This window comes from Drosophila suzukii, chromosome 2L (assembly GCF_043229965.1).
Source record: "Drosophila suzukii chromosome 2L, CBGP_Dsuzu_IsoJpt1.0, whole genome shotgun sequence".
NCBI classification, from domain to species: Eukaryota; Metazoa; Arthropoda; class Insecta; order Diptera; family Drosophilidae; genus Drosophila; species Drosophila suzukii.
This window is the reverse complement of record NC_092080.1, coordinates 21,426,965-21,449,739: the sequence shown is the minus strand read 5'-3', so window position 1 is coordinate 21,449,739 and position 22,775 is coordinate 21,426,965. Positions and strand designations below refer to the sequence as shown.

General features: G+C 39.2%; 2 protein-coding genes across 5 annotated transcripts in view; both read right to left on the bottom strand.

Moving 5' to 3' along the window:
• Nucleotides 1-5,142, bottom strand: part of ab (BTB/POZ-zinc finger protein abrupt) — a 50,754-nt gene extending 45,612 nt beyond the window's left edge. For 3 of the 4 annotated variants that reach the window (XM_036815719.3, XM_036815732.3, XM_036815727.3), the window contains exons 1-2: nucleotides 5,097-5,142; nucleotides 3,923-4,157 (exon numbers count right to left, since the gene is read on the bottom strand). The gene's annotated coding sequence lies outside the window, so the exon portion shown is untranslated. Of the gene's footprint in view, nucleotides 1-3,922; nucleotides 4,158-5,050 lie in introns of all 4 variants that reach the window. The other variant, XM_036815724.3, reaches the window with a different exon arrangement.
• A 13,552-nt stretch (nucleotides 5,143-18,694) lies between these two features.
• On the bottom strand, nucleotides 18,695-20,040 carry LOC108016468 (uncharacterized). Its single transcript, XM_070998885.1, has 2 exons — nucleotides 19,943-20,040; nucleotides 18,695-19,887 (listed from the first exon to the last, which is right to left on the bottom strand). The coding sequence occupies exons 1-2, from the start codon at nucleotides 19,991-19,993 to the stop codon at nucleotides 19,399-19,401; spliced, it is 540 nt and encodes a 179-aa protein (XP_070854986.1). The 5' UTR covers nucleotides 19,994-20,040; the 3' UTR covers nucleotides 18,695-19,398.
• Nucleotides 20,041-22,775: the final 2,735 nt, after the last annotated feature.

Sequence of the window (22,775 nt, the reverse complement as noted above, 5' to 3'; positions counted from 1 at the left end):
TGAATTGAGAACATTCGTTCTTAAAAACCATGTAAGTACACAAAACTTTTTGATAAGTATACACTATTGGCTGGACTAATAGTTTATTTCTTGAGATATACAATGAAAATACCGCCAATTCAACTTCATACGAGCAGAATGAAAACATTTTCAACTTCAAAATTGTCGTCCTATTTTCAAGAACATTTTCAACTCAGACGAGAACGTCACAATTTTTTCTGTGTAACTTTTGATATATTTATCACTTTGTTTTTATAAAATATATTATATAGTAAAATCCATCTCATAAGATCAAACAATGTCTTCGCAGGACATTTTTATATATCTTAGGCTGCCTTTTCCAAAGTGACCACTGTATTTCAGCTTCCAAAGGCGAATGTTTACGTTGGCTTACCTTCCCAATCGGTATCGTTATGAGGTCCCGAAGAAAAACTGCAAATATTTTGATGAGAATATTTTTTCAAATCGATGCAGCCATATTTCGCTTAAATCCTTTGCTCCTGCAATAATATTTTCGAAGGATTTTTTTGTTTGATGATTTACATGGCAGGTAGCATTGAAAAAGTGCCACATCATTCTCATTTTCGCTGCATTTTTCGTGCACTTTGCGAGCGATTTACTGATTTTGTGAGTTTGTGATTTTGTGATTTTGTGCCAACTCATGTGGCAATCGCGACTTTGGGCCAAGGCGCCGTCGGCGAGTTGGAAAGGCAACAATTGAATCGAATGGCCAGGTCCTCAGAGTCCTTTCTCCCATTTATTTTCTCCTCGGCCCGCTTTTGGCCTGGCCTTTTTTTTGTCGAGCGGAACTTCAATTACACATTTGCTCACATGCGAAAAAGTGAAAAGTCACTGGCCTGTCATGGGCAAGAAATCCAAATCTCATCTACCGACGGCATTTCTCCGGTTCGGGCCCGCTCACCCCCACCTCCGCCCATCAGTGCATATCTGGCCAAAAGGCCACTCCGAAACCTCCTTTTCACTCTCGCTCCTTCACATTTGATTGGAGTTGTTGTCGTCCCGTTTGCGGGTCCTTGGCTAATGGCGACGGGGCATTTTATACCCTTTTTCGCAGGCAATAAAAACATTTTCTTTTTTGGCCACAAAATAATGAATAATATGAAGAAAAATACTTGCTCGCTGCCTCTTTTTTTTAGCCTTGTTGTGGAAAACAGAAAACGCATTAAGTGCTCGGTTTCCATTGTTTATAACATTTTTGCCACCCCAGAGAACGGGGCAAAGGGATAATTAAGAATGCTTATTTATCTAGAACGCAGTCACGGCGCCGATTGTCCAGCTCCCTTCCAATTTTTTGACCGCAGGGGGGCAGAAACCCCATGAAAAGGTTCGTAAAAAGCCAAAAAACTTTTATTTTTTATGATAAATTATAAGGAGTGTGGGGGCACCAAATGAAAGGATGCGGAGAAGACGGCGCCAGCCAAAGGTCATTCGGAAGCTAAGTAGAGGAAAGGAGAACGAGGCTGGGGAATTATTCGAGACATAATGAAATGAAACGGAATTTTAGACAGAAGACGACTGCCAAGTTTACTTTTCTTTTGCAGTTTTATAAATTTAAGGTGAACAAGAACTAAATCCCTGCGACTAAATTGAATTAGAATGGCTTTAAATATTATTACCATCTTTATATAAGGGTAGTTAACTAAAGTAATACTATACCATTAAAAGCACTAGGTTATTAAAATGTAGTTGTTAAAATTGTAACTTTAAGGTGAAGTAGAAGGAAATCCCTGCGAGAAAATTGAAATAGAGTGGCTTTAAATATTATTACCATCTTTATATATGGGTAGTCTATAAACTAAGTTAACTAAAATAATACTATTCCATCAAAAGCACTGGGTTATTAAAATGAAGTTGTTAAAATTGTAACATTTCAGCTTTGAGAGGTATTTTAAGGAATATCAGGGAGTAGTAATATAAAAGTAATATTTTCCAATACGAAAAACATCTAATGATATTTTAGGCTTATAAACTTTGGTCAAAGGTCACCTGTTCTTGGACACATTACCACTTCTGGCGACTCACAAGAGTTCAACCAACAAATGGGCACTCGGCTTCTGCCAAAGATTTTCTCCGCTAATTAGCCGGGCCGAAAGTTGGCGAGTTGAAAATTACCCAAAGAAAAAAAGCTTAGAAACGTTGAGCTGGAATCGATGCCGGTGGGCAGCAGCAGCAGCCACAGCAGCGCACACGCAAATCACTTGTTTTTATGTAATTAACTGCTCCGTCCCGCCAACCCGCTCCGAAATTTTATTCCCCGGAGGTTAACGGAGATTTGGCCTGGGCCTTAGTTCGGGTAATTAACCAAAAACCGATCGCTTCTTGCCGCGGCAAATCCAAGTTTTTGGCATAATTTCCATGCCTGGCGTTTTGCTTTTTTGGCTTGTAAATCTTTCTGGGACCTGCTTGGTTTCTCGTCCGTTCAATGACCGATAAAATTGCCTCAACCATCGCAACCAACTCGACCGACTCCGTCGATGCCTTTTAGCGGGCTATTGATTATTAATATTTTGTATCTTTCCCTCTCACCGTGCCTTTTTTGTGTCTTTTTCTGGTTAGTTGTTCCCAAACATTTTTTACCATTTGCTGTAATTACAGCGACGCGTTAATTGTTCGCCTCCTCTGCACTCGGTTTGCCCCTTTTGTTTCCCAGCATCCCCGGGTTTCCACATCTATTTGTGTTTGTTTTCAACGCCGGTAAAAAAACATCAAGAAACAACACTTGCCGAGGCGAGGAATCTACACTTACGCGCTGGTGTTTGGCATCGGAGACCCCCGACTCCGAACCCAAATCCAAAAATCCAGCCGAGAGCCCCGCTTCATTAGCTGCTATTACCATTATTGGCCATACTATCTCGCTGCCTCGAATAAGTTGGCAATTACTGCACGAAATTCCCCCGAAAATATTTTCCAACAAATCTACAGATTCATTTATCAACTCGGAAGGGGACACACCATTCGGAGCTGTCTTCAAGGGCCGCAGACCCATCATGAAAGCGTTTAAGCCAAAAATAATACATATTCTTCAAACTTTACCACTAGCTTAGCAAGTTTGAAGATATTTCCATGATACCCAATCCTAACGCCTTTTGTAAGTCAGTTTTTGTAAGCCACTATTCTCGGTTTACGACCACTGAGAGAGATCGCAAATAAATATCAGGGTCAATAAAAATTCGCTAACCTAATTTAATTTGTAAAAATGAAATCAAAGACTAAAAACGCAGGGTTATTTAAAAGTAAAACATATGTATCTTAAACAAGCGAGAAAGTTATATGTTAGAGCGATATTAATGGGACTTCAACTGGGTTTACGATTAGCATTAGATTTGATGTTAGGGTAAGATTGGACCAGTTTTTAGAATTAAATATTGTGAATATTAATTTGTAATTAGTTTAGACAAATAATTCTTCGTTTCGATGTGTTTATTTTGTAGTCCAAAAATGTTAGCAAATAACACAAACATGTACATATGTAACTAATAAGATTTACATATTTTATATATACTTTCTACTATCTAACTATTACAGATACTTTCATATTGAATTTAATTTTTTTATAATAATCGTGAGAGCAAATCCGAAACTTTTAAATTATATTTCATTCAAGCTTATTTCAAATTTAGCAAAGCAATAACGAACTTGGAAAATTATCTTTGCAAGAAAAACTAAACTAAAATAAAAATGCTATAAATAATACATTACGATTCGCAGAAATTAGTTCTTATATTTTCTTTGAACTAAAACTAGGAACTTCAAAGATAAGGTATTGGTCTTCAAAAATTTGATTTTGGCACATTGAAATTACATTTGCAGTTAAGAATGTGTAACCCAAGATGATCAAATCATGTTTCTAGGAACCAGTTGAAAAAAACAAATATTACTTATAGACTGTCCGAAAACTTACCGTTTGCACTGTTTTTCTCCTATTTTTCCTGGAAACGCACGATGATGCAGAAAAGCAGTCGCTGATTTTGGTGATGCGATGCCACAGTTGTAAAATTTGAACACTTTTGAAACACTGAGGGTTATTATTCGAGGGATTTCCCTTTTGAATTTGTTTTGTGGGTTTATTGATGGGACTTTAGCACTTTTCTTTCGAGCCGATTTTGAATTTAGTTTGGTTTTTCAACACTGCACAACTGCAATAACAATAAGAATAAATGAGTGAGAATGGGAGGCAAAACAGAGAGCGATTTCCAGGGATTTCCGAGAAGCGGAAAACAAGCGAAACGAAATAGAGGAAAAACGCCACAAGAAGAGAAGCCGTCGCGCTGCACTGGCGATTTCTGTTTTTTATTTGTGTCTTTGCTCTTTTTCGCAGCGAGTTTCGTGTTCTGGTTTTTTTTTACTGATTCTGATAGTGAATCTGGTTCTGTGCGAATTTCGTTTTATTAATAAAATGCACAACTTCCGTTATTAATTTTGCAACGACAACAATTGCTGCATGTGTGTGTGGCTGTCGTGTGTGTGTGCTTGTGACAGCCGCTGACAGGCGAAAGCAAAAGCAACAAAGTGACAAGCGTGAGCGTGTGTCGCCTAGGAAAAGCGGAAAAGAGGCAACAACAAAAACAACAACAACAGCAGCAGAGGTGGGCGGTGGGCGGCCATCGAACGGGACAACCTGTCCGCTTTTTTTTTTATCGGAGGGCGCCCCCCTTTTCTTCTGCAATTTCGCTCCTGTGCACGCGACTCGCTCCGTCTCGCTCTTTTGTTGCGGTTTTTTCGCTGTAGCTGCATTCATTCATAAAAATCAGGTTGTAAAAAAAGAACAGCAGCAGAAAAACGACAGTGATTTTATTTATTTATGCCAATTTGCCGACGCGTTGCCGTTGCAGTTTGTTTTTATAGTTTTGCACTAGAAACTAGAATTTCTTGGATTTCTTTTGAAAATATTCAACAACACAGTGTTTATTTGTTCTTATTCGGTTGCTAATTTATGGTTGTTCTTGTTTTTATTTGTTCGTATTTTATTAGTTCTGGTTTCCAAATTTAATTTTATGGTCTTTGTTATTTTTCAGTTTTGATAGTTTACTAAGCCAGCAAAACAGAAAATCACAAATAAGCCAAATTAGCCGCACTTGAACCACGACACTTGCTGCCCGACTGATTTCTGAAATTGTACTGCGCGTAATAAGAATTCCTGTTTTCGTAAGCGTATCCGTCAGATACTTCGGCTCGTCGGATGCGTCGAACATCGGGGCTCGACGCTCGACAGCGAACATGTTGCATGCAACGCTTCGACGGCTTTTCGGCCTTTTCTATCCCCTTCCCAATCTGGCCAACAGGCACCCGCACACTCACACACTTACACACTCTGGGGGCTATTATCTAAGCCATACAATCAGATTGTGTTTACTTTTCCAGCCAGGCGAAGTGGCAAGGTTGAAGACTGAGACTGCAGAGAGTCCGGGAAGAAAGACAGCCGACCAATTGAATTGCAGAATTGCCCGCTTTCTTGGCCAACAGTTTTGGGCAGAAGAGAGCACCCTGGGTTTTTGATTCATGGGGTGCTAAGTGCGATAAAATGTGCGCCCTCTTCTAAATTATAGTAACCATAAATTGACGCGGATTTAATCGATATAACTTATTTTCAGCTTGACCTTGTTTTTTAAACATGTATCAAGAGAAAAACGACGAAAATATTTATTTATGAATTTATTTATTAAAGATGATAGTAAAGAGTACACCACTAAAACTAACATTGGAGGTATAGTGCCTCGAAGGCCTCGTAATTTAACCATTTTTTTTTACATTTAGTTTTATGCTATGATATAATATTGTTTTTTTTTAAACATATAATTATTGTTTTAATGTTTTCTATTGATGGGTACCGTGATACCATTTTTTTCTTTAGCCGATTTTCTTTTAATATTTAAGATTAAATTACGTTCTTAAAAAATTTGTGTTTAACTCCAAATACGCCAACAAAAAGGACTATTTTTAAAACTGAAGAAATTTGTTTTGGAGGCTTGGGTATCAAATTAATACTATCAATATTTTAGTCATTGGAATGCTCAGTAGTTGACAAACGGATTTAAATAAATCATTTGGCCTCATTTGAAATTGTAATTAATGTGACGCACCCAAGAAAAACCTGCATTTGTTGCTCACCTACATATGTATAATAATTCCTAAAAGCGGATTTTACTTTGTCATTTAACTAATTTAGTAATATTTTAAACAGTTTACAAATATATACATTTTTGTAACTAAATAAATAAAATGGTATGAACAAGATACTCTAATATTTTTTTTTTATTTTTGTGAAAAAGTCTTTATGGGCGCTTCTTGAATTTTTTCTTTAGGTATAGGTACCCTTGATCATACAGGAATAATAATTTATAAATTTGAGACAGATCCAGGGAGGATATAACACCGCTACCGAACCATAATCTTTCTGTTCCTCCGATTTCCCGCAGTAGCCGCCCCTCCAGGAAGTCATTAAGCTGCTCGAAGCTGGAATAAATAAAGTTTTCCCTCCCACTTTGGCAGACGCTAAAGCTATATAAGGTGGCACCCCACGGCAGATGCAACTTTATTAAAGTAGACAAAAACAAAATAAATTTACGTGTAAAAACACTCCAAATGCGAGAACATCGATATTGTCGCAGCAGCCCAACGATCCATAAACGCAGCGATCTGTAGATGCAACGATCTGTAGATGCAGCTACAGATCCCTAAAGGGAGTGCAAGCTTGCGGCATGCGGTAGCTAATGTATCTAATAGATACACGACAGCATGTCAAACGCTTGCGCTGGAGCGAAGTATGAAATTGGAAGGGAGGATGGGAGCTGGGAGTTTCAGACCGATATGGGTCCAATGGATATGGGAACTTGCACTAGAAGAAACCTACAATCGTTTTATATAGAATATCATATTAGGAAAAAATTTCAATTCAGTCGAATCACTTAGGATTTATAAATAGGGACCAATATATGTTCCTACAAATGCAAATTCTTTTATATTAATAACAGAGAAAATTTCCTTTATTTTCGCTAGGTTTTCTAACTTGAAATTTTGAAGTGTTTGAGTTCCATAAACTATAACATAAACTAAACTAATATAGTTAAAAGGTCAAAATAGTACCATCTAATTGGATAACAACGACGGTTGTGTTTCATTAGTGCTATTTTACTTTGAAGTTCGACAGGAGTTTTTTTAATTAATGTTTTATAATCTTAATTCTGTACTTTTCCCAGTGTACAATGGAGATTCTCTCATCCCTCGCTCCACTTCTCTCCACCTTAGCCTCATCTTTAGCTCCACCTCCGCCGCATTCTCTTCGTTCCTCGTGCTTCTCTAATTAACATTGGGATTGTAGTACGCTTTTAATTTATATCTTATTGATGCCGGCGACATTTGTATTTATTTTTGTCCACAGGCCCCACCACACCCCCTTTCACAGCATCTCAGCCTCGTTTCTAGGGGGAGGTTGGGTGGTGGTGGTGTGTAGGTACTGTCCAAAATTCACTTCCCAAATCTATTTCTCCTCGCCCCACCGAACCCCCTCTACTTGTATGTGTACGTGTGGAATGTTATTTTTATCGAGAGTGAACGGAAAAAAATTGTGGAAAGCTAAAATTTATATGGAATAGGTGTCGCGTCTTGATATTTTGGGTATAATTATTGTTAATATTTGTTGCTGCCCCCGCCCTTGTCGCCCCCCTTGCCCCATTTTCGCTTCTCGTTTTTTCTCATTTGTTGAATGTTTCCTTTGTTGTTGTTATTTTTTATATATACTCTAATTAAAATATTCGGTTGTTTTGCGCTTGATATATCTGCGTTTATATGTATGCATTTCTGTACATATTTCTTTAATGCCACGATCTGTCTAAATGATTTTTGTACGCATTTCAATGGACGAAAGAAATTGCTATGAAAAAATAAAACTAATATAAACAACAACAATTGTATTCGTGGGTGGTTAAAGTTTATTTTTAATAAAAAGAATCAGTATTTTCAGGTTGCTTTTAATGGTTTATGTTTATGACATTTGTGTTATTTTGATATTATTTCAGGGGCCTCGGATTTAGTACGTTGCTCATATTCAACTTTATTTTCGTCGACTGGTACTGACCAAGTGGAAAAATTTGCCTGGACAAATCGAAAACCTTTTTGAAAAATTGTATCTTAAGAGATATTTATACTGATATACTGATATATTTAACTTCGATCACAAAAAGTTACGCTGATTAACGTACACGATTTTGTGGGTTTCAAGAAAAATATGACTGATCAATAATCAAAATATCGACTCGCCGAGAATGTAGTTTTATCATTTTTCAGAATATTTGTCTGTTTTCTATTTAATGGAGTCATCTAAGTTTTGTACCCGAACTCCTAATAGGGAGATATATCAGCCATGGGATAAATACTCCGATCTGTTAGGTCCCGCGCTGCACACGAGGCAAATGACAATTCATTTGTCTTGCAGCTCGTGCAGCAATTCGAAGCGGGTTTTCCACTAGTTTTTCCAAACGGATGGGGTCAGGTGAGGGGGATGAGCAGTTGCGTTGGCGACCAGCATTCGATGTCAGCGATGAGTTATTGACACTCGCATTGGGCCATGTACGCACAGAAGAGTCCCCATCCTATAAAGCTCTCAGTTCCGGTGATCTCTGGCTGAGTTATCAATGTGAAAAATAGAAACATGATTATGAAATTATCAAAAGAAATGCGTGTACGTGAAAAATCGGTGGGGAGAAACGTCTAACAACGAGTGAGTGCGAGTGAGAGGAAGACCGAGAGATGTCTTTGGATGGGTGGCGCTTTCGTTTTGCTTGAGATTACCCCACGGCATTAGATTGGATGGAATTTGTAGAGCCAACGGCAGCATAATTAAATTCAACAACTAAAACTGGGAGGGTGGGGTGATACCGGTTCCTCAAGCACCCTGGAAAACTAAATTCCACAAAAATATTTAGGTTTACTTTGTTGAAATAGGTATTTTCGAAAGATTAATACAAATCGCTGAACATTGAGCACGGAATTTTCTTGAAAAACAACTCATTATTTAGTAATCATAATATGTGAAGTTAAAAAAGAATACAAGCCGCTATGTTACACAGAAAAAATTAAGATATTTTTATTTGTTTCTGGGATTAAACAATTCCTTTTGTGGGATCGTGGTCCTTTTGACTAATAAATATATATTATACAGTTTTAAACTGTTCACTCTTAAAACTTTTCAGAATTGTGTAATAAATAACCATTTTGGAAAAACCCTTGATAGTTGAAAAGTATAACCCTATAGAGCTTAAGTGCGGATACAATTTTAAAAATCTGGACATAAAATATATCTACTGGGTAGTACCATCTGTAATTTAGAAGCTGTCCCCCCTCCCCTCCAATCTTTCGCTGCCCACACACGCTACTTTCCATCTATCTCTCTCTTTGCCCTGTTGCTCTCCTTTTCTATCGAACGTGTGTGGACAATAGAAATGATCGAGGTAAATATGACTGTACATATGTACGTTTATTGGTACCGCTCAACTCACCTTGCGGCACACGAATTAAATGCCGAAAGAGAGCGAGAAAGATCAAGAGAGTGTTTCTTTCGGTTTGGTTTTTTTGAAGATGATACACGAACCATGAATTTAATTATGATAAAGAAAAAACAATTTTATAGCCAACAAAAGCACGCAAATAAAGGGTTATAAGAGTATTAGTACTGACCAGTGTGGTGGTATGTTCCCAGTTTTATGTGTTCGTATTCGTGGGGGTACTGCCCATGTTATTATGTAAAATAAGTTGGAAAGCGTCTGGACAAATAGGTACTTAACTGTGTATGAGTGAGTATCTGACGGTGTGTGCTTTATATGCATGGAATGTAAGTTTGTCGGCCATCGTAGTCTACGAATTGAGTGCCGTTGGCTCAAAAATGGCGTCGGTCACATTGCACAAGGTACAGTTGCCTCCGAGCTTAGAGGGCATAACTCATAAAAACCGACTTGAATACGTATTACGCAGTCTCTTAAGACTGGGTATTTGAAACTTAATATTACCGCTGCCGGTTTTTTTCCAGTCAAAACGAGATGTAAATGAAGAGCCAATGTAAATTTGCGTTTTGTAAATGGTGGTTGTGTATTTGTAATCTTTGCAAACGATGAGCTATCAAAGTGATGTTACTATGGGACTTATACTTAATACATTTTGAATGATCAAGGTATTTTATGGGCTTACTTAAAATCTAGTTTACTTAATATTTAGAGCATGCACCATTAATAAAACACTCAACCAAATGCACTATACAGGATTAGCCAAAACAGCTTTGTCAAGAATGATTCAATTTGTATAATTTACAACCTTTAACTAACTTAGTGATTTATGTTTTAAACTTACGATTGATTTACTAACTGCTTAGAGAATTTATAAACAAAATCCCAACGAATTTTTTTAAAATTATTTACCTACTATTTTAGGATTTTGTATAATAAGTGCAAAACAAAACCTTTAAGTTTTTATTTCTATAACATGATAGGATAAAATACAATTTTGGGGTCCGTATTTTTCAATGGTATTCAAATTGGTAAAATAGCGATCCAAAATTAATGTGCAGCATCCGTGCAAAGAAAGAAGCCAAGAGGCAAGATGCGAAGTGAAAATTGGCTTTGGCTAATGCTGGGCTACCGTAACACATTTAAATTATCTAGTAATTCCTCCTCGGCTTCAATTAGTGACCTGGCCAGGCAGTCGTGTCCAACGGTTGTACTTCACCCATCAGCGCCAGAGTTGAATGAACCAGGCCAACACCATCGCCAATACCAAATCGGAGTTGGCCAGGTCTGTTAATTAGCCAGAAGCGCAGGCAAAACGGAGACCCGAACCCAAAAATGCTAATAATAATGATGCTGAGAGTCAATCAATCATTTTGCATTTGCCGAAAACAGTTTCACAGTGCAAAAAACACTTACACACATCTATCCATCCATGTCCATCCACTAAGACCCCTGCGACAGGCGATGGCATGTTGTGCTGGATGAACTAATTTTACAGAAATTTCCATAGCGATTGGGCCACCCATTGCTGACGTTGCAGCTACCAGATTCAGATACCAATACATTTTGAAATATTTCAGAGACAGCGAGAAAAATTTTAACTTCGTTTTTTTGATAGTAATTAAATAAGTATATAAGGCCAAAACAATGTTTTTTCAAAGGAATACTTAATATACATATTGGAAATTATTTTTGACCCTTTTTAAAAATAATAATATACCCTTTTTTCGGGAATAACGGGAATAAAAAGTCCATCTTTGGTTCTTAAAAACGTTAAATTTTAAACAGAAGGTACACATAATATCGAAAATATTCAGGTTATAAGTGTGGTCCATTTTTCTAGAATGTTGAGCGTGAAAAAAGGGGCAACGACTCTGTTAACTTTGGACTGTTGGATATTATTTTCTTTGTTTATAGATATTATTAATTTTCTTCAGTGTAAAGCAGCATTATGAGAACAATAACTTGGTGCCGCATTAAAATATCTGCAATCATTAAAATTGCGCACGCTGACATTGTTTTGGAAATTGGTCGGCATTGTTTAGAAGCCTGCCCCGCAACTCCCCGAACCACAATCCGGTCGCCTGGAAAGCTGTGCTGCATTTTCGCCGATGACATCGCTTTTCTTTTGTGATGATCCGACGGATCCAACAAATTATGCCCGATGAGGACGGGTCTCGAGAGCCAGGCCCGAGGCATAGGCATCGAGTTTGGAACAATAAGCTCGAAACGTTTTGCACACAAAATGCGTCAAGTCCTTGGTACTGCATCGCCTTCCTCCTTTCGGCTGACAAGCCATTCATTCGATGATTCACAGCCACACAATAAATAAGCCAACAGAAGCTCTACGACACACATATTAGACGGAAAGCCAGGCCTCTATTTTAGGTGAATTTCGGTCATCACACATAGTTGGCTATCTTAAGAGGTTTGTGCTGATCATTTCAAAAATGTTCAGATTTAAACAGAACTATTCATTATTTTTAATGTTTACTTAAAAATTTGAAGAATAAATAATACTTGGAAATTCGTACCATGTATGTTTGATTTTAATTTTAGTTCTAAGCCATTTACTTTACTGTATCCACTTAATTTTATAAATATGCCTACGCCGAAATATACCGAAAAATAATCCAAAAAATCTGCAGCCAAAAAATTTAGATATTTAGCAGTGCCTTGGTGCACTTAAATATTTTAACTCTTTTAATGCCTTGGCTTATTTAATTACAACACGAAAGGTGCATTTTAATTTGCGACTTATGGCAAGCCTACCTGCACTTTATTTTGACCTTTGTTGTGCTGGAGGCACAAACCAAATTTGGAAAAGTGAATTAAGTAATTAGGCATAGTGAAAGTGAATTTCAGCTGGCTTATCTCGACCATCGATCCGCTGTGACATCCCACAAGTGTCAGCTGCAGTTGGCCAGTGAGCATGGATAGCAGGATGGGTGATTTTGTGTGCCCGATGTGCGATGTCCAATGTCCGAGCTCCTTTGAGCTGCTGACTGCATCCAATATATGTGTGTGTGTGTTCGTGTGGGCTGAAGGCTGACGCTGACCTAAAAACCCAATTGGAAGGCTAAAGTCAATAAAGAAGGCTTCGGCGAAGGGCCGACGGTGGCTGGAGTTGGAGATACTCGTGCTCGGCCCCCAGGCCACCAGCTCCAGCTCCAGCTGCGTCCATTTTGGGCCATGCCCGAGTGCATTCGACCGCAGCACATAGCCACCTTCTCCTCGCAGATGGCCCCTTTGACCCGCCTGCGTGCGCCATCAATGGTCAGAAGTCAGCCCGCAGCTCGGCTCTGATTTGAATGGCAACTGGGATGGAGGGGCGCCCGAAGGGGTGTTGTGCATTGGGCAGGGTCAGGGGGCATGGTGGGTTCGCCAACCAACAGCTGGACTGCGTCGTGGCACGTGCTGGCGCCAATCTCGCGCAGGCCCAACACTGCGCACTGGAAGGCACCGCGTGTGGATGCCATCCGAGCCAAAAGCTTTGGGATAGGTCGCGCTCAAAGCTTGCGACCTCTCTGAGCAGCATATTACACTCACAAAAATGAATCCATAACTATTGTAAAAGTACTAACAGCCCCTGTTTCCTTTTTTGTTACAAACAAGAGCTAACATTTGGTATATGTCTGTTGATCCTTGGGTCTATGACAGTTTCTTCCAAGCTAAGCTTCATAGTAGGCTTTTTTATATGATTTTTGCTATGCTTTTTGCTTGGCTTCTTTCTATGTTTTTGCTAGGCTCCATTATAGGCCTTTTTTATGCTCTTTGCTACCGATTTCGCTAGGCTTTTTGCTATGTCTCTTGCTAAGCATATTGCTAGGCTAGTTTTTCGGAGTTTCTCTATGTGTTGCCTAACAAAAAGCAAGGAAATACTATTCAATGTCAATTGCTAGATTTTTTGCTATGCTTTTTGCTAGGCTTGTTGCTACCTCTTGCTAAGCATATGGCCAAGCTAATTAGTAGGCTAGTTTTTCGGCTTCTTGCATTGTTTCTTGCTACACTAGTTCATAGGCTTTTTGTTAGCCTATATGCTATGCTTTTTGATAGCCTGGCAGCAAGCCTATCAAAAAGCAAGAAATAACTATTCTATCCTCTATTGCTACGTTTTTGATAGGCTTATTGGGAGACTTATTGCTAGCTACGCTTATTGCTTATTGTTAGGCTTATTGGTAACTAATTGCTTAAATTTTCTATGGGCGTTTCGGTAAACTTATTGCTAGGCTATTTACCAGGTATTTGCCAGCCAGTTTGCTGGGCTAGTTGCTAGGCTTATTTCTAGGCATTTTTTTAGGGTTGTTGCTCAACTAGTTGCTAGCTTATTGCTAAGTAAATGATTGACCTATTGCTAGTCTTTTTTCAGCGATTACAAAAAATTAAAGATTTCAGGAAGTGCCCAATAGCACAAAACTAATAATAACTTGTATACTTTTTTTTCGAGTGTAAATGGTTGAGGGTGCCCGCATGTAGCAGTCCTTGGGTTTCCGGAGCTTTCAGCGACTGGTTGCGAACTCGACTGTGGCTGGAACTGGAACACATCCGTCCGTGGGACGAAACACGGACACCTCAGTGCAGCAGCACCAACGACCCGACGCGACCACCAGGCAGTCACCCAAATTAGTTGCCAGCGATTCGCCTTTGCGAGTGAGTCCCCTCTGCGATTGCCGTGTGTGTGTCTGCGTCAGTGTCTGTGCCAGTGCCAAGTGCCAGTGTCTGAGTGTTTGTGTTTGTGAAAGCCAGGATTGCATTGCTCCAGCTCCCCAGGAGCCAAAGTCCGGAGCCAGGGCAAAAGTGAAAGGCTGCAGCGAGTGATCCTGCGATCCCGCGATCCGCTCAGTGTGCTGGAAGTGAGTGTGCCCGATATCTTGATGCCCTGATATCCCGATATCCTGACAACCTGACGACCTGACATGGTGATAAGTGGAAGGCGGATGAAAGCTCGGGGGAAATCATGGCCGAGTGGCTCGCATCCTCCTTGTCCTTGTGCTGGGTCTGGGTCCAAGCAAATGGGCACAGTGCCCCCTTAAAGCTGCTTTTCCCCGCAGGTTTAAAGCCCAGTCAACGCGTGCCGCCGTTTAATTATGTAAAAGGACTCGTACACAGGCACACTTACACACTCGCATCGAGTTGGGGCACATAAAACACACAGGCCCATGTACATAGGGGGCCAGTACATACATAACTTGCTGGATTTTATTTGTACCCCGATTCGTGGTCAAATAAAGGCGAACGCAAATCGAAATTTCATTCTTAATACAAATTGATTTTTTCCCATTTGCTCTTGTTGTCCCCATTTGGGCTTTGTTTTTGTTTTGGGCATCCGGCGGCGCACGGTGCGTATGATCGATTTTGAGTAGCTTTTTAGGGGCGAAAGGAGGCCTACTGAAAAGTGCGGCAATTAAAATTAAATTGTTGTCCCCTCGTTACGAGGGGTTATGCCAGCCGGTTTAGTTAACCCACATCCCTCTGGCCCCACCATCATTTTTCCCTTTGAATGTGAGGCACGCGAGACAAGTACACACGCACGCACACACAAAAAAAGGAGGAAAAACCAGGAGGAAAAACAGCAGCGTGTGTGCCACACAGAGTTGGTAACTGTGCCACCACAGCAGCTGGCAGGAATCGCTCCAAAGACAGGCGAGCTTTACATTCACTGGGGTTTGTGTGTACCCCTTACATATATATGGCGTATCCTTTGCATGCACGTGCTTCTCCAGCCAAAGTAATTTGGCCTAAACGGGCAAAACGGGGCTGGAAAAACAACAGCCAAAGCCAGAGTGGAAAACAAAATTGAAGAAAGCAAAAAAACATAACAAACGGTAGCAAAGATATAAAGAGTGGCAGCGAAAATATTGGGCCAAAGGGAAGGAAAAGAAAAGACCAGGCCGGAGAAGAAAAATCAATGATGCTGCCAAGTGGCTTTGGTATTCGCAATAATGCAAAAACCCGTTAACTGCCTGTGTGCTTTCCCTATTTTTGCACAGTGTACGTCTGTGTGTGTGTGCCTGCACTGCAATTAAAATTGAAATGAATAAGCGTTGATTACGCAGCCCTAACAACAGCGCATTTAAATGCCACTAGTTTTCGCGCAAATGTTGATTTTACGAGTATGTAGGTTGTCTGATAAGTCGTCCAATTGGGTTGCTTTAAACTTGTTTAATTGTCAATCAATATAAAAACATCAATAAAAGTGGGTTTCGGTAGAGGTAGCTAGGTAATTAATATTAAATTAAAATTTAGCTCAATACAGCCAGAGTTAAATAACCCAGAAATGCAAAAGTAATCTTTATTCTTTGAACAAAAAAAGATCGTAGTATACGAAATTCTAATACATTTTAAAACATATTTGAATCTTAAAATATGATTACATTATGCGTGATATGATTATCAAATGTAAATAATTTTATAGAGTTAGATATACCATTTCTTAAAATTTTCTCTTATTATTTCTTATTTGTAGTCTTTACAAACAAACCCTTACTTAGCTCACTAAACTTAGTATTTTTCTCGTTTACAAATGTTGTTATCAGCCCATTAAAATCTATGGCTATGCATTTTAACTGTGAAAAGTCCTTATTATATTATCCATTCAATTTTAAAACTTGTAATGAAAGCATGAATTACGCAACAGTCAGCCTCATAACAACCATAACCGCAATCCCATGCCAAATGGGTCAAGTTTCTGGCATCCAGATAGCCTTGACTCCCCAACGGCTTACGCAGCTTCATGCCAAATAATGGTAGGATTTGGATATGGATTTGATTTCGAAATGAAAAGTTTTGGTCAGGAATGGGCCCAGCGCCAGGGATTACCAATACACACGCATAAGTAGGACCCAGCAGAAATAGAGAGAAATCAGGGCAGAGTAAACGGCAGGAAAGCAGGAAAAGAAGGTGAGAAGCAGCGACACCTTCGGAGGCACCATCTCACCTGCTCCACCTGCTCCACCTGCAGGGCAGTGCTCTGAGCAGGCACTCGACTCGGGGCACCCCGCCCGGACTCGGGACCACGGGTCCCCATATACGGCTCCTCCAACTGCGACCACGGGACTCTGTTTACCACACAAATTGCATGCAAGCTGCAGCTGAGGCTCCTGCGGTGACTGCCCCTGCACTGAAAAAAACTGAATGAGATTTAACATTTGAAAATATAATTGAAACCCAACCCATCTTATGGGTTTAATTTGATTTTTCAAATTATTAAAATATATCATAGTTGTTTAGTTGGTGATATTGAAACAAATATTTAGATTTGATGAAAATAGATTTGAGAATAACATTGGTATGTGGATAGTGTATTACAAATTAAAGTGATTGTAGAATTATTAGAAAATATATATATTCGTAAATTAAATTAGGTTTTTTTTTGTTAATAATACAACCGCAATGTTATATAATCCGAAGACTTCTTCTTTAAGCAAGCATACATGCCTTACAGTTTAAAGCAGAGATTTTTTGTTGGAAGTGTGATTGAGCTGGATATTCGTTTTTAAAAAAGAATCCTAGGTGATGGATTGCTTTTTTTGAGTGTTGACTCCGACCTGTTCAGACTTTGCCATGCGCAACTTTATTAACCCCGTTTTGAAGAGGTGGCAAAGCCATGCATTTATGCCCATTGTTTCAACCGAGCTGCTCCTCGGCCGCAGCTCCCGTTGCCACGCCCCCAGCTGCTCCTATTTGTTCCGCCCCTTTCCCGCCCAGGAGGCCAAGTGCTTTTTCCCGTATCTACAAAATTCTGGCTGCCATCTCCCGTCGTCGTTGTCGTTGTCGTGACCGCGCGCTGATGTTTGCCCTGCCAGCCTCGAGAGGTGGCCCAAACCACCCCCTGAACCTCCTCCAGAACCACCCCCTGAACCACCCACCGCCTCCTTGATGTTAGGAGCTGGTGCAAAGCAATTACCACGCCCCCCAATCCCCGGTGTGTGTTTGTTTTGTTGCTCGCGAGACGGCGACGTCGTCGGCTTGGCTGGTGAAAAGTTTATAATTTTATTAGGCCCTACAGAAATTGGGTTAGTGTCGCTTTTAGTTGCATTTCCCAGCGACGAGTGACAACTTGGCAGCGGCGCTCAGATAGTTTCCACGCAGCTTTGTAGTGTTTACACGACCCCCTCCCCGCCACGCCACGCCCCTTTCCATTTCCCATTTTCCCGCCCAGGTCTTAAGAGGCTGTTGCCCGTCATCTTAGCGGTGGATACGCGGCATTATGCTAAAAGCCATGTCGGCGGACTCTTTTGGCGGCATGCCCCTTGAGTTCTTTGAGCCACGTTTGGACATTTGCAAATTACTAAGAATTGTTGATCAGGTGGATTTTCGTCATGATATTCCGGTTTAACTTAATTTATTCCGACCTCACGTTGCCATCCCACAACTACCCGATTTATTTATAATAATACAGAAAATATAAACTTTAAATGCAAGGAGCGAATTGAATAAAGTCACTTAATAGCTTAGTATAAGGAAAGTTCCTTAGAAACAATTTAAGGGTGTAGGTTTTTGATTAAAGTTGGATCTTATTTTAAGAAAAATAGTATTCAAAAACTTAACAAATTTATTCACTTTTTGAATTACGAAATTGTAATGGGGTAAATTCTAAAACATTCTTATGGTATCCGAGTTATATAATAATAAATACCACTGAATCAGCCCATTTGCTTGGACTCGACCTTAAATTGTTGCCCTTCCATCACAGAAAGTGTTCAAGTGAATATCTCCTAGTTGAATACAAATTTGTGTATTAATCGCCGTCGTCTTGTGTGAAAGTTTCGCGTTGGACCCGATCTCCAAGTGAGAATTACGTCAGTCCGCCAAAAGATGAGAATCTTCTAGGCAGGTTACAATCGAGCCACTAACCAGCGACCATCAGGTAAGCAGAACTACACTCTGATTAGCCCATTCAATACTTATTTATTTATATTTCGTTTTTTTCGAAAAACATTTCTATGTAAATAAGAAGCCGTTTTTATTGTCTAGTATTTGCTTTTCGGCTTTAGCGGGGTTTCAGCAATAAATATCATGAAAGTACGAATTTTAAACAGAAACTTGCCTATAAATTCGTGCACACATATAATTAAGAACAGTTCGTTGCGAAACTATAGGATAAATATTTGTGCTATACTAAAAATATATATAAATAGAATTAAAATACATTTGAATGTTTGTGTACTTTTAGCCACATGGGAACTAATGAAACTTTTTATATAACGTCTAAAACTTGTTCGCAATGAACCGCACTGTACCCACAATGAGTTCAATATCTATCTCGGCAGCTGCCAACGAAATTTATGCATATGGAATCGTATTTTCGCCTCGATTGGCTCGGTGTGGCTTTGTGGCTCTGGCTTAATGAAGATGGGACAATAATAATTTTTAATAGGTTTTACTATTTTGGCTTAGATCAGCTTACGCGCAACGAGGATGGCCAAAAGCGGGTATCCAAGGGGGGTGGAGCGGAGAGCTCGTGTGTGCGAGAGCTCAAGGCGGATGGGCTGGCAATATTCAAATTGAATCGCTTTTATCTGTGTTTTGTCACTAAATACTAAATTGGCAACTGAAGTCGAACACTAACCCGAAATCCGAACTGAAGCTACTTGCGGACCACAAGTTCGGCCGTCTATTTGGTATTTGAATGGGCACTGGCTATGCGCAAGTAACAGCCAATGAGATCATGATCCATATATAGTTAAAACCCCGAGCTGAACGCAAATTAAGGCAGCTTGTCTCATGAGACGATTTGATTAGCATTTATCGCCCGTACTGTAATTGCTTTAAAGTTCTTAAACTGGCTAAGATTGGTGGTTGGAACTCGTTTATACAAATTCATTATCATCGTTAAAGGCCCACATATTTTAAAAATTACTTAGCATTTATATGCTGGATTTTATGGTGTGCGATCTTCTATAAAAATTACAACTTCTTGGGTACCGACAACTTTGTTATCCTTTTTGAATTTGGCCACTCCCTTAAAGTATCCTCTTGGCATTATATACGGCCAGTCGTCCGTTTCGATCGAGGCATTCTTCATATAGTAATTCCCCTTCGGTATGGGACATGGGTTTGATTCGAAGGGAATGTCCGTATTCACACCATACTTTAAAGTAGCCCTGAAGTAAATCCCGTAGTTCTTCGCGGCTTGGCAAATGGATTGATGAGGCATTGAAAAGGGCATCAGCTTGTAATCCCCACCGCCACTGACATCGGAGTAGGTCTCGGCTGACATAGTAAAACGTTTACTATCCAAATCTTCAGAAATAATTACCGATCCATTGAGCCTCCGTTCTCTCCCTAAAAACCGAACCCGAAAATCCACTATTGATCCTTTTGAGTTCCATGACACAAATCTAGCTTGGTACGACTTTGGAAAGGACATCTGGAAAATTAATTTTATCAAAAACTACTCGCTTAAATATATAAAAATTCCTCACGCAGGAATCTGCAATTAAAGTCAGAAAGACGTAGAACTTAATCATCTGCATTTTTTTCTGAATTTGTATAGAAACTGAACATTTTATTTAAAAACACGTTCATATTTATAGGGAATGATTACGGTATCACTATAATTGAATAAGTGTACATTTATAATTAACAATGTTGTTACATGCATTCCGTTTTTTATATCTTACTAAAGATCGAAAATCAAAACGTTCTCTATTTAGCAGGGCTTTAAAGGTTTCATTGTGACGGTTAAATTTAATAATGCAACTTTGACTGGATTCCCCATTAAGTAACTTAGTACCATTTCATAACAAGCGTAATAATTAATTTCGAGCTTACGAAATGTCCGATTTCATGATGATATGTTTGCTCTAGAGTAGATTGGAGTGAACCATGCAAAAACAAGGAACTGAGAGTATTAAGAGTAACTCGATATATATTTTTATCAGCGTTAACAGACAGTTATTAAATGTCGAGGCTTTAAAAGGATTGAAAAACTTAACAATTTATTTAACAAATGTCGATTTACACTAAGACAATATTAACAAAAAGAAACATGCTTCACTAATGTCGATAGATTTCCAAACAAAAATGGCAGATGAACACATGAGTACGATTTTGGTCACATGTTGCAAATAAAATTAAATCAAAAACGTGCTACAATCTTTTAATATTAAATATGTTGAGACCCTAATGCAATAAATATATACACTTTGCTTTTTGAAAAGTATTTTTGTGGAAAATATAAAAATTCCATTTGGCTCTCAACAATTTTATTCAATACTTTTTGAACACAACATTATTCAGAGGTCTAAGGATAGGTAAAAACCTAGTCCTACTATAAATACGCGCATTGAGTGGCGGTATACTTTTTTATAAAATATATTTGTTTTACTCTTTAAATAATAGAAATAAGAAAAGGTTCATAGTTCTTTGATAAGATATTTATTTTAAAATCAAATTTAATATAGCGCATAAATTCAAAGTTTGAATTTATTTTTTAATGTTGTGTACTACAACAACTCCGATCACATATTCTCATGAACAGACTTTAAAGTTAAATTAGCATACAGAGACCATCGATTTTTAAAACAGCTTTCGGTTGCAGAATGTGAATGATCTGTGTTTTCTACCTTTGACGTCAATTCTTAGGAGATGGACATTGGTTAAGACGGTGACTAATTATTTTATACTGCCGTGATGTATATAACATAACTTAATATATCTGTGCAAGTTGGATTTTCGCCATATTATCAATGCTGCGAAACGCATAGGTGATTGAACATAACGTCAAGAAAAATTTGAAAAGGTTTGTGGAAGTTTGATAATCGAAAATTTATTTTTTCGCCTATCTAGGAAATGCCTGCCGAGTAAGTGGAGTAAACGAATCTGCTTACTGTGGGCCAGCGAAACAAAAGCCTCGACTGGCTAATGACGTTGACGAGGTGACGATGGCTAAGTGGTCGACAGGCGACAGTCGAGATTCGAGAGTCAAGAGGTGAGAGCCGAGAACTGGTTCCGTCCGAATGACCGATCGGCAATTGGCTTGGGGCGGGGCCAGGTGGGCCACAGTCACGGGCTGAAACACTTCCGTAAATACGCAAAAACCAGTACACGGACGGAAGGGAACAATCATCGGGGCATTACTTAATCGGGCTCGAGGTGCGAGCGTCTTCGGCGAAACCAGTTTGTGTCCCAAATGCCTTCGACGGAGTTATTCAACAATAAATTTAAGGTTGACTAAATTCTGTTCAATTAGATTGGATCATGCCGGGGAATGTGGAACGAGCCAGAGAGCATATGAAAGTCCTATAAATCATGTCAGGGACCGGAGTTCAAAGAACGATCGAACCTGCAGCACCGAAAGAGCTGATTCTATGGCATGATAGGAGAAATAGAAATTTAATACAGCCACAAAGGTGGACCAATCCCGAACCCCTATGTGGCCGCCAATTAAAGTAGGGCCACGAAGAAGCAATGTCACATGGCCTCAGGTACAGGTGTCTATTGCATAGATACACACACTTGTATGTCCACTCGGGGAACCTTCGTATCTGTATCTTTGTATCTACTCACAGCCTTGGGCTCTGTGACGTTGAGCAATCAACTTAATAATAGCCCCAGAAATTGCATTCCAACTTATGCTTGAATAAATTATCAATTATATTTTTGGTGGACTTGATGTGGGGTTTCATATTGTGATATGCCATAGAGCTGGCTTCATTCACCGCTTTCCAAGAAAGGCAAATAGCAAAAGCTACCTGGCTGGAAAACTATTAGTTACTAATGAATCTAAGATAAACTATACTTTGAATACCCTTAAATAATATTAAGAAAAGTAAGTATTCTAGTTAGGAACATAAACATAGGTGTTCCTTAACATTTTTGGATAGTGTATAACATCTAAAAAACGAAATTATTGGCTTAAAACTAAAGAGTATTTCATAAATAACCCCTTAAAGAGTATTCAAGCAGTGATAAAAATTGAAATGGATTCGTTGAACTGACTTTTGCCTTCACCGCTTCCGTCAGAATCAGTGGCTGAAAATAATGAAAACTGCACATGAGATTTGGGCGACCATGAAATGGATATAAATAACTATTCAGATAGAGTTCGCTTTGTTCGCGACCTGGCTGCATTAAAATGTTGGCAATTGAGTGGATCCGTTAATTATATAGCGCGATCAATTATTCATTTGCCGGATTACCTGAGAAGAGCTCGACGAAAAATGAACTTCATTTAAAATGATTCTGCGAAATTCGTTTTTACTTCGCCGCCGCGGCTCTCAGTGGATCTCTGGATCCAAATCCGAGTCTGTCCCT

What these genes read in the sequence shown, in the direction of transcription:
- LOC108016468 (XM_070998885.1), bottom strand. Translation starts at nt 19,993, where the DNA reads ATGCAGATGATTAAGTTCTACGTCTTTCTGACTTTAATTGCAGATTCC. An exon ending in CTTTAATTGCAGATTCCTGC is followed by an intron (nt 19,888 to 19,942) that starts GTGAGGAATTTT and finishes TTAATTTTCCAG; the next exon opens with ATGTCCTTTCCAAAGTCGTA.